The 12,487-nt window shown below is 35.8% G+C and overlaps 1 protein-coding gene across 1 annotated transcript in view; it reads left to right on the top strand.

Moving 5' to 3' along the window:
- Positions 1-12,173, top strand: part of PJA2 (praja ring finger ubiquitin ligase 2) — a gene marked incomplete at its 5' end in the record, with an annotated part of 75,896 nt that extends 63,723 nt beyond the window's left edge. Inside the window, 3 exons of the mRNA XM_019653133.1 lie at positions 6,112-6,226; positions 6,605-6,726; positions 8,949-12,173. Coding sequence (XP_019508678.1) covers positions 6,112-6,226; positions 6,605-6,726; positions 8,949-9,074 — 363 coding nt within the window. The remainder of the gene's footprint in view (positions 1-6,111; positions 6,227-6,604; positions 6,727-8,948) is intronic.
- Positions 12,174-12,487: the final 314 nt, after the last annotated feature.

Genomic DNA, 12,487 nt, shown 5'->3' with positions numbered 1-12,487 from the left:
CAATGACTTCTTTCTTTACCCGAAGATAAAGGAAATATTGAAAGGAAGACATTTTGATGACATTCAGGACATCAAGGGTAATACGATGACAGCTCTGAGGGCCATTCCAGAAAAAGAGTTCCAAAATTGCTTTGAAGAGTGGACTAGGCGCTGACATCAGTGCATAACTTCCCAAGGGGAGTATTTCAAAGGTGACTGTAGTGATACTCAGCAGTGAGGTATGTAGCATTTTTACTAGGATGAGTTTGCGAACTTAGTTGTCTGACTTTGTATAACATTGTGTAAGTTTAAGGTGTGCAGTGTGTTGATTTGATGAACATATATATTGTGAAGTCATTATCACTGTAGTGTTAGTTAACACCTGCATCACCTCATATAATTACCCTTTGTTTCTTGTGGTAATAGCATAAGAGTTACTCTGTTTGCAACTTTCAAGTATATAATACAGTATTATTAACTGCAGTCACTATGTTGTACAGTAGATCCCCTTAACTTAATCCTCTTATAACTGGAAGTTTGTACCCTTTGATCCACATCTCCTCATTTACCCCGTAACTGCCATTCTACTCTCTGTTTTTATGAGTTCAGCTTTTTTGTGTTCCACATATAAGTTATATCGTACATTATTTCTGTTTCTCTGTCTGACTGATTTCATTTGGCATGATGCCCTCAGGATCCATCCATGTTGTCACAAATGGCAGGACTTCCTTCTTTCTCATGGCTGAATGAGATTTCATTGTGTATATTTATCACATCTCTTTATCCATTCATCCATTGATGGATACTTAGGTTACTTCCGTATCTTGGCTGTTGTAAAGAGTGCTGCATTGAACATAGGGGTGCAGATATCTCTTCAGGATCCTAATTTTATTTCCTTTAGATAATATTCCCAGAAGTGGAATTGTTGGATCATATGGTAATTCTATTTTTTTGAGGCATTTTCTATTGTTTTTCAAGGTGGCTGTACCAATTTACATTCTCACCAACAGTACATAAGGGTCCCCTTATCCCCACAGCTTTGCCAACACTTGTTTTTACTTGTCTCTTTTTTTTAAATTTCAGGTTAGTGTCTCTTTTTGATCGTGGTAGCCATTATAATAGGTTTGAAGGTGATATCTCATTGTGGTTTTGATTTGCATTTCCCTGATAATTAGTGACGTTCAGCATCCTTTCATGTACCTGTTGGTTGTTTTCTTTGGCAAAATGTCTATTCATTTCCTCCACTCAGGTTTGTTTTTTTTTAAGATTTTACTGGGGAATTGGGGGAGGGAACAGTCAAGTTGTTGTCCTTCAATCTTAGTTGTGAAGGGTGCAGCTATCTCAGCTCCAAGTCCAGTTGCCATCCGGCAGCCTGTTGGCAGCTCACGGCCGCTCAGCTCAAGGTGCCGTGTTCAATCTTAGTTGCAGGTGGGTGTAGCCCACCATCTCATGTGGGAGTCAAACCGGCAACCTTGTTGTTAGGAGCACATGCTCTCACCAGCTGAGCCATCCTGCCACCTGTTGGCCGCTCAGCAGCTGCTCAGCTCAGGTGCAGCTCACTGGCCCATTTGCCCATTTGGGAATCAAATCAGCGACCCTGCTGCTCAGAGCTCACGCTCCTAACCAACTGAGCCACTCGGCCGGCCTCCGTCTACTCAGTTTTTTAACTAGATTGCTTTTATTGTTATTGAGTTATATGAGTTCCTTATATATTTTGAATATTAACTCCTTATCAGTTATATGATTTGCATATATTTTCTATAAATTGGTTTTTCACTTTGTTGATTGTTTCCTTTGCTGCATATAAGATTTTTAGTTTAATGTAGTCTCATTTATTTTTCCTTCTGTTGCTTGTGCTTTTGTTGTAGCCAAAAAATCATCACCAAGACCAATATCAAACAACTTTTCCCCCAGTGTTTTCTTCTAGGAGTTTTACTGTTTCAGGCCTTATGTTTAAGTCTTTCATCCACTTTGAGCTAATCTTTGTGAGTAGTATAAGATAGGGGTTCAGTTCAATTCATGTGATTATCCGGTTTTCCCAGCACCATTTATTGAAAAGATTATCCTTTCCCCATGGAGTATTTCTGGCTCCCTTATCAAATATTAGTTGTCTGTATATGCCAGGGTTTATTTCTAGGCCCTTGATTCTGTTCCATTGATCCATGTGTCTACTTTTATGCCAGTACTATATACTGTTTTGATTACTGTAATTTTATTAGTATTTTATTAGTATTAGTATTTTTTGATACTATTATGAATGGGATTGTTTCCTTTGTTTTTCAGCTATTTTACTGTTAATGTATAGAAACACAATTGATTTCCACATGTTGATTTTGTATCCTGCAACTTTAGTGAATTTACTGATTAGCTCTAACAGTTGTTTGTTTGTTTGTTTGTTTGTTTGTTTGTTTGTTTTGTTTTTGGTGGAGTCTTTAATATTTTCTATATATGAGATGGTACCTGCAAACAAAGACAATTTTATTTCTTTCTTTCCGATTTAGATCCTTTTTTTTTTTTAAAGATTTTTATTGGGAAATTGGGGGAAGGGGAACAGACAAGTTGCTGTCTTTTTGTTCTTCAGTCTAGTTGTGGAGGACGTTGCTTCACTGGCCCAAGTTGGCACCATCATTGCACTCTTCCCGGGCGAGGCACATCAGTCGCTGGCTTCTGGACAGCCGCTCAAGGCGGCTTGAGGGCCGCTCACGCTGGCTGCTGGCTACACATGGTAGCCCATGGCAACCCACTGCAGCAGGGGCTGCAGCCTACGCCGTCGACTCACAGCAGCCCAGCTCCAGGTTTAGCTGTTGTTCAGCATCTTAGCTGTAGAGGGCAGCGTCACTGGCCCTCATATGTGTGATCTGAACCGGGGCCCTCTGGCGTCCCAAGCCAGTTCTTAACCAACGCACCACTTGGCCGGTCCTGGATTTAGATCCTTTCTTTTCTTTTTCTTACCTGATTGCTTTGGCATGGACTTCCAGTACTAATTTGAATACGAGTGAAGAGAATAGACACCTTGTTGTGTTCTTTATCTTAGAAGGAAAGCTTTCAACCTTTCATTTTTTATTACGATGTTAGCTGTGGGTTTGTCATATACTCGTATGTATGCCTTTATCATGTTGAGGTATGTTCCTTTTATACCCAATTTATTGAGAATTTTTATTATGAAAGGATGCTGTATTTTGTCAAATGCTTTTTCTGCAAGTATTGAGATGATCATAATATTTTTAGCTTATTCTGTAAATATGGTGTATTACATGATTGAATTGTTTATGTTATACTGTCCTTGAATCCCAGGAATATATCCCACTTGATCATGGTGTATGATCTTTAAAATATGCTGTTGAATTCAGTTTGCTAGTATTGTGTTGAAGATTTTGCATTTATGTTTGTCAGGGTTATTGGACTATGACTTTCTTGTAGTGTACTAATCTGACCTTGAATATCAGGGTAATGCTAGCCTCATAAAATGTGTTTGGGAATGTTCCTCCTCTTCACTTTTTTTAAAGAGCTTGGGAAGGATTGGCATTAATTCTTCAATGTTTTATAAAATTTCCCAGGGAAACCATCTGATCCTGGGCTTTTCTTTGTTTGAAAAATTTTGATGAAGGTTCACTTTTCTGACTCATTCAGATTTTTTATTTCTTCATGATTCATTCTTGGTAAGTTATATATTTGTAGGCATTTATCCATTTCTTTTAGGTTATCCAATTTGTTGGTGTATAATTATTCATAGTAACTTTCCTATGATTCTTTGTATTTCTGTGGTATCAGTTATAATGTCTTCTCTTTCATTTTTTATTTTATTTGAAACTTCTTTTTTTTTCTTAGTCTAGCTACAGGTTGTCATTTTTGTTTATCTTTTTCTTTTAAAAAAACAGCTCTTAATTTGTTGATATTTTCTATTGCTTTTCTGGTCTCTACTTCATTTATTTCTGCTCTGATCTTTGTTTCTTTGTTTTTCTGCTACTTTTGGCTTAGTTTGTTCTTTTTTTAGTCCTTGAGGTATAAAGTTAAGTTGTCTATCTGAGAGCTTTCTTTTTTTTTTAATATAGGCATTTATTGCTATAAACTTCTTCTTGGAACTGCTTTTCTTTCATCTCATAAGTTTTGGCATGTTGTGTTTCTATTTTTGTTTCAAGATATCTTTTGATTTCTTTGATGCATTGGCTTTTCAGGAGCGTATTGTGTAATTTCCACATGTTTGAGTTTTCTGGTTTTGTTCCCATTACTGATTTTTCATTTCTTGCTATTTTGGTCAAAAAGAGAGGTGGTATGATTTTAGTATTTTGAAATTTGCTAAGACTTGTTTTGTGACCTATTATATAATCTATCCTGGAGAATATTTCATATGCACTTGAAAAGAATGTGTATTCTGCTGCCATTGTATGGGAAGTTCTTATATGTCTGTTAGATTTATATCTAAAGTATAGTTCAAGTCCAGTGTTTTCTTTTTGATTTTCTGTCTGGATGATCTATTCATTGTTGAAAGTAAGGAATTAAAGTACCCCACTCTTTATTGTATTGTCTAATTTCACTTCAGATCTGTTTTTATTTGCTTAATATATTTAGGTACTCTGGTGTTGGGTGCATATTTATTTGTGATTGTTATATCCCCTTGATGAGTTCACTCTTTATCATTATAAAGGTTTATCATAGCCTTTGTCTCTTGTTACTGTTTTTTGCTTAAGGTTTATTTTGTCTGATGTTAGCATAGTTATTCCTGCTCTTTGGTTTCCACTTGCCTGGGATATGCTTTTCCATTCTTTCACTTTGAGCCTATGTCCTTAAAGCTGATGCGATTCTCTTGTAGTTGGGTCTTTTTTAACCATCCAGCCATTTTATGACTTTTGATTGGAGAATTTAGTCCATTTACATTTAGAATAATTATTGCTAGATAAGGACTTAATAATGCCATCTTATTAATTGTGGTCTGGCTGTTCTATAGTTCTGTTGTTCCTTCCTCCCTCTCTTGCTATCTTCTTTTATGACCTGATGATTTTCCATAGTGGTATCCTTTGATTCCCTTCTCTTTATCTTTTTTGAATCCAATGTAGATTTTTGCTTTGTAGTTACTGTGAAACTTACATCAAGCATCTTAACAGCCTGTGTTATGCTGATAACAACTTCTATTGCATACAAAAGCTGTACCATTTTATTTTCTTTTATGTTTTTGATGTCACAAATTACCTATTTTTATATTCTATATTCTTTTTTTTTAAAGATTTTTTTTATTGGGGAAGGGGAACAGCCAAGTTATTGTCCTTCAATCTTAGTTGTGGAGGGCACAGCTAGCTCAGCCCCAAGTCCAGTTGCCATCGGCCACATGTCGGCATTTCACGGCAGCTCAGCTCAAGGTGCCATGTTCAATCTTAGTTGTGGGTGGGTGTAGCCCACCATTCCATGTGGGAGTCAAACCGGCATCCTTGTTGTTAAGAGCACACGCTGTATCTCCTGAGCCACCCAGGTGGCAGCTCAGCTCAAGCTGCCGAGTTCAGTCTTTAATTGCGGGCAGGCGTAGCCCACCATCTCAAACAGGCAACCTTGTTGTTAGGAGCACGTGCTCTTACCAGCTGAGCCACCCTGCCACCTATTGACATCTCAGTGGCAGCTCAGCTCGGGCGCAGCTCACTGGCCCATGTGGGAATTGAACCAGCCATCCTGTTGCTCAGAGCTCGCGTTCTAACCAACTGCGCCATCCGGCCAGCACATATATTGCGTATTCTTTACCAAATTATTATAGCTGTAGTTAATTTTAATACTCTTGTTTTTTTAACCTTTATGCTTGAATAAAGTGGTTAACACACTACGTATTATTAACCCCATACAGGAACTCATAAGTTGGAAGAGGTAACCACTCTTCAGAGAATATTAAATAATGGACAAGTAGGTGATTACTGAGACAAAATCAATTTTTGTTATACTTGTGAAAAGTAGGGCTTTTTTGGTGTGTTTTTGGTGTTTTAGTTTGATGGTGGTGATTATGGTTCCTTTTGGAAGGAGGCAAACAAGGCAGTGAACCGAAGCAAAATAAACTAACAAGAAGAAAATAATGGTGGATTTAACTTTGAAGATACCATTACTCTTTTAAAGTGTTTTCTAACAAAGAACTGTGACTTTTTTTTTTTTTTTCAGACTGCCCTGGCACATTTAGAGTCTCTTGCAGTAGATGTGGAGGTGGCCAATCCACCAGCCAGTAAGGAGAGCATTGATGGTCTTCCAGAGACCCTCGTTCTTGAAGATCACACTGGTAAGGGCAAAGTTGATTTCTAATGTTGAATGACACATTGCATGTTTAAGTATATTATCAATGCTCCTAAAAGATAAAATACTAACTTTCATTATGTTTTCTATGAAACAAGATTCTGACAAACTTTCACCAAATACAAGAATATTTTTAATTTATCAAGTGATAGCCTGGGACAAATGTTCTCTACTCAACTTTTCTATAAAAACGTTTATTCAATTTCAAATTGTCATGTATTAGAAACATGTTCGCCAGTTTATTGCTCAAAGTCTGGTTCTTTTGTCTTTCAGAGGTTTCATCTATGAGTTCATATGTTGGTTTTGAGTTTTATTAAAATTGAACTTTATGGGATTGAAATATCAAATTATTTGTTGTTTTCAGCTATTGGTCAGGAGCTATGCTGTCCAATCTGTTGCAGCGAGTATATTAAGGATGATATAGCAACAGAGTTACCCTGTCACCATTTCTTTCACAAGCCTTGTGTCTCAATTTGGCTACAGAAGGTGAGTTTTATATTATTACTGTTTGTAAGTTAATATGTTAATAGTTCCTCCTACAAGTTAATGATGATAGTGGTGTCTTTTAATCCTGTTTTATTTATATAGTTAGTTGGAGTACTTTTTAATTCAGTTTAATTCAATTTAATTAAAAATTGGTTTACCTTTTAATGACTACAGATTAATGCTAGTATCAAACTATTTTACTTTACTAAGACTGTCTTAAAAATAATATAGACAACACTAACTGCTTAACATATTTAATCATATCTCTGAAATTTGATGTTTTCAAAAATATCTCAAGCAAAGAAGTCTTTGATCCTACTCAGAGTGCTGTAAAAATATACAGATAGTCTATCAATCTGTATCATTCATTATCTCTGCAAATGTATATGAGAAATGTTTAATAATCTACCAAGTATCTCTTATTCAAATTTTTTTATGTTGTCCTTAAATATTACTCCCAAATTTTAAGTATATTTGTATTACTTGAGGAAAAAGAGTTTTACTTAAATCTCTGTGAACTCTATTTTTGTGTAAAGGATATTTACAAGCAGTTGAGTATGAATTCCCAAATCACTTTTCCAGCTTACTTACTTATGGATATAGCTCCTTTCTTCCCTACTACTACCCCCTTCCTTTTTTCTTCTCTTTCTTCCTCTCCCTCCTTCCCCTTTTCTTTCCACTTCATCTTTGTCAAAACTCTACTTAAAATTTCTAAAATCCTATGCAGAAATGTTCAGATTTCTTTATAAAATCTAAAGTTTCTGCCTTGACTTTTAAGGCCTTCTATGAGCTAGCTCCCCGCCTATCTCTTCAGATTTACTCCCATACGTTAGCTGTGTTTGCTTAGCCTGGTGTGGTCTTCCCCCTGCACCTGTAAGATTAGATGATCAAGGTAGGTCCAACTTCAATTCAACCTTTTCTATTCTTAATATCCTCTTTCTTTAAACTTATGGTAGTATCAAATGTTTAAGAAGTATCTAGTGCTTTGTGTTCCTGCTGTGTTGCAGGCACTACTAGATGATTCATGTATAATTTCCCATTTATTCCCCACAATAACTCTGGGACATATTGGTGTCCTAATTCTCATTTTCCAATGTTTGATACACAAGTTTACACAGATAGTATGAGGTTGATGGAGAGTGCATCTATCTGACGCTAAAATGTTGCTGTTAGGCCCAATTTGAATGTCAAGCACTCAGTAAATGTTTATATGATTAAATTCTTGAATTGTGAACATTATATATGTTGTACAACTATGAATTGTCATTGACTTGGCTATAGCCCAAGGTAATAATTTCTGTAGTCTCCTTCCAGTTAAGAAACAGCTTAGTGTGAAGCCTTTCCTCTGGGGAGAAGGTTCCCAAAAAAGATACAAATCTTTGTCACCTTTAACAGTGTAATTTCTGCAATCTGCTTTCTATCAGGGAGATCTCCTTGGGAACAAGACCAGACTTGCAAAGTCACCAGATGACATGATTCTATAAACTTCCATTCATAAAATATTATACTACCAGTATAACTTCTTTCCCTGTTAGACCATCCCTCCCAGGTGTATGGTTGATTTATTTTATCATTTAGAAAACACCTAACTCCATATCTTTTTGAAAAGGAATTATATAGCTTTTAAAGAGGGTCTGTGAGGTCCATCTATACACTAAAGTGAGGCTTTAGTGTATATGTGTGTGCGCGCGCGCGTGCGTGTGTGTGTGTGTGTGTGTGTGTGTGTGTGTGTGTGTGTGTAAATATATCAATATAGAAGGCTCTGGGGGATGATTTGGTGTAATAAATGTGTGAATTAATTAGGTCTGGTTTCTCTAATATATGTATCATAGATTGAATAATAATCAGTTCACGTGAAGACATGGCCTGTGACTATGAATAATAATCAGCTCACTCTCCACTGCAGCACCCGTGATGAGCAGGGAGGATAGTAGACTCTCAGTTAATACTCACTAAGTAAAAGATGAGTGATCTAAAAGATACAAACGTCATTAACAGATACGATTTACCCTCAAAGAAATTAGTGTCTGATTGGGATGAAGAGGAAATAGCATCAAAATTTTGCCTCTCTGTATTGTGTGGTTTTGAAGTTCATTTGGTTTTTGTTTTTAAGTTATTTGTTTTGTTTTTAGGATAATGATACTGTTTTTTCTTTATTAAGATACTTGTGTGGCAGTTAAGACCTTTCCATTGGCTCTGAACTTCTGTTTTTCTCCCTCCAGTCGGGAACATGCCCTGTGTGCCGCCGTCATTTCCCACCTGCAATTATCGAAGCATCTGCAGCTGCTTCCTCTGAGCCTGAGCACGAGGCCCCACCTTCAAATGACAGCACTGCAGAAGCCCCCTAAACCTTAACACTTGAATGAGATCAGTCTATCAAAGTAAATCCGCAAATTCCTTCTAAATCTGATGTGCAAATAATTATATATAAATATATTAAAATGCTATATATAGTCTATGCCATAGTTTAGAAAGAGAATATTAACCTTTCTAAACTAAGTTTAGGTTTGCTGGAAGTACTAAACATTTTCAAGCTGAATGTTGAAGCAGTACATCCATTTTTTTTTTAGTTGAATATGTTATTGTAAAGCTTATCAATTAACTCTCTCCAGAAGAAATAATCATCTATGTGGCATACATTATTGGTTTTGTCTGAAGTACTGCCACTAAGTTGATTATGATTAAGATCTCCTATTTGCATCAGATGTGAAGACTGTGATCACAGCAGTACTAAAATTGGTTTCATTGGAAATAAAAAGAATTCAAAAGCATGCTTTTTCATTGGTCCCTTTGCTTTTGCTGCATCAAAACCTCTTGGTTCATAATACTGAGTGGTTTTTTAGCAAGGTGTCTATTCTTCCATCTTTGTTTAAAATTAGGACTTTTTAGAATGTCCAACAAAGGCTATAATTCTGGCCATGTCATCACAAAATTTTCAATCTTCAATGTAATCCCCTGGAAATGTTAAGGTAGTAAAATAAATTATTGTTTTATGTTGGATGTGCTTAAAGTAAGATTAGTAAAGCATATGAACAATCTAGTGTGCTCAGTGCTCAGTTCAGAATTAGAAGGCCTTACAGAAATCCTTTCTACTTGGATAAAGTTATACTTGAAGGTCCAGAACACTCATGGCACATTTGTTTAATAAATATTGGGTATAGTTAGTTTAAGGGAATTTTGGTTCTTAAATATTTTGGAAAGTCTGAAAACATGCATACAGTGTTTTTAATACTCATTCTGTTGTATCCTAAAGGAAAATCTGAATCCTTAAAAAACTAGAAGATTAAATGCACTAACTTGTATAAAGCATAAAATTGATGGTGCATAGGACAGGTTTGGCCATAACCTTTTTATAACATATCCAAACCTTACTGTGTTATAATTTATTTGTTTAAAGTATTCTTGAACAAAGATTATCTGTATTACATTATCAGTATTTGTTTCTTTACACTGATTTTATTTTGGTAAAATTATTCACCTGGAACTGAAAATAGGTAGTTTCAAATTAAGCCAAATTAAGCCATGGGTGAAAAGGAAGTAGATTATTCGATAGCTTAATGACTGTGTGAACAGAACTGAACATGCAACACAGTTTCTTGTTTTCCTTTGTTTAAAAGAAAAAAGAAGATCCTGTCCTCAGATTTACCCTCTAAAGGAGTTCTATTGAAGAGCTACTACAAAAGTGAGCAAATCAGCTTCCCTTATTCTTTTTCATGGAAAATTTGACCCACAAGGTCATCTTTGTAATTATGTTGCCCCAGGTTAAGATTGCACGGCTTTCTGTTTATGTGATCACACCCAGCTGGCAATTATGTACGAACATTGATGTAATACTTAACTTACAGATGTGATTTGGTATCGACACCAGAGAAGGATGTTAGAATATCACATTTGAGCAAGTAAAATAGTAAAGCACATAGTGAGTGTACATCCATTCAAGTAGTACATTGATAATTTAGTTTGGACATGTAAAAGGAATATTTATATGGCTTCCCAAATGCAAAATTACATTATATTTGTGTAATTTCTCTGAATATTTATATTCCATCCCCTTTCTTCATTCTTAAATGAATTTTCCCTGTTGGCACATTTGAGGCTTAAATATAAGGAACATAACACTTGCATTCTAATTTTTGCATATATTGTAAATGTGACTGGTATTTACAGCAAAATACTGTGTATCCTTTTATGGGTAAAAAAAAAAACAGCTGAACATTGCATGCGTGTAATGTGGTGAATTTGTAACTTAGGGGTTCTTTGGGGCTTCTGTGACTTTGGAAATGCTTACATTCAGGCCTTAATGTTGCATTAGCTAGCATGTTTCCCTTCTGATGTATATAGTCACGGTCGTATAAACTAACCTTTGCTTGTTTTCTACTCTGTGATCTTTCCATACTGTATTTCATTGATGATCAGTGAGTGTCAAGAAATCAAATCAGATTAAAATTAATTCTCATGTGTACATTGTGAAAATGTGTGGCTAGTGTGACTTTTGTTTGTTTGGTTTTTGGTTTCCAGAAATTCGTGGCTAGTGTGTTTTTTGTTGCTGTTCTCTTTAAGTAATATTGATCAGTTGTGACACTTACTGGTTAAACTGACATTGCTACAGATTTCTCTGTAATAAGCCACACATTATATTTAGGCAGTATTAAGGGACCTTGGTTTTTTTGTTTTGTTTTTTTTTTCCTCCTAGATAGCAGCTGTCCCAAAGAAAATATTTCTTCTTTGCCTGTTTAGATTTAGTTCTTATCTGCCAGTTTTTAAGAGGTTTTGGTTCCAAACTCAACCAGCAGTATTGAGAGCTGAACTTAAGATAGCTGTTGCACTTTTTGCTTTCCATCTGTTTCTGTCCTTCATTCTTGGCTTTCCTACTATCTATAAACAGCTGCTATGAAGGAGAAAAGTTGAATAAGAGCTGGCTTATAAAATTTTTTAGAAAGAAACTGGAAGCTCTAGGATTTTCATTGTAACAAGCTGAAAGCTGAGGCTAACAAGTTCAGACACCAAAGTATTGATCAGATCTTGGATCCTTTTGAAGAAGTTAAAAATATGTGAGGATAAATTAGAAATACATATAAATATTAATAAAAATGTTGTTTCCCTTATTTCTCTATTATATGTTACGTGACTTGACCTATAATTTTATTTTTTTAAACAATTTCTTCTTTCTTGTAATATGAATGCTGGTATTTAAAGGTGGTTTCATGTCATTTTCTTTTGTGTTTCTTAATTGTTTATCTCTAAGCTTACTAACTCTTTAGATTATTTGTGATCTGGATTTATATATAAGCTGTTAAATATATATGAACTGTTAAAATGGAATGCAAGTTTTTCAAAAGCCCGGGTCTAAATGTAATGACTGGTTTATTGTTCTACAACCCTCATCCATCATTTTCCATGTAAATCATAAACAATAAACAGGATATACTCGTTGGTCATTTCTAATATTTAATTGTGCAGTCATATCACTTCTATAATCCTCCCTGGAGGATTCGGTGTTAATGGTAAAGAATACAGCTGTTAAGGAAGTCTGGAAAAGGCCCCAGAGCGCATGGCTTTATAATCTTGGAACCGTGATCTCGGAAGGCCTGGGCATGGAGACCAGCTCTAAGAAGCGGTTGAAGGACTTCCTGCTGTAAAGGAGCGGGCCCTGTCCTCTCCTGCCCAACCTTCTTATCAATCCTGTGGGTTCAGCACAGCACAGCCCGACTTCCACACTCACTCAGGATTGCAGAAACCTTCAAAGTTCCAGGACGGATGC

Source organism: Hipposideros armiger, unplaced genomic scaffold (assembly GCF_001890085.2).
Source record: "Hipposideros armiger isolate ML-2016 unplaced genomic scaffold, ASM189008v1 scaffold_196, whole genome shotgun sequence".
Taxonomy (NCBI): domain Eukaryota; kingdom Metazoa; phylum Chordata; class Mammalia; order Chiroptera; family Hipposideridae; genus Hipposideros; species Hipposideros armiger.
The sequence above is the reverse complement of the archived record's forward strand: the minus strand, read 5'-3'. Positions and strand labels throughout refer to the sequence as shown.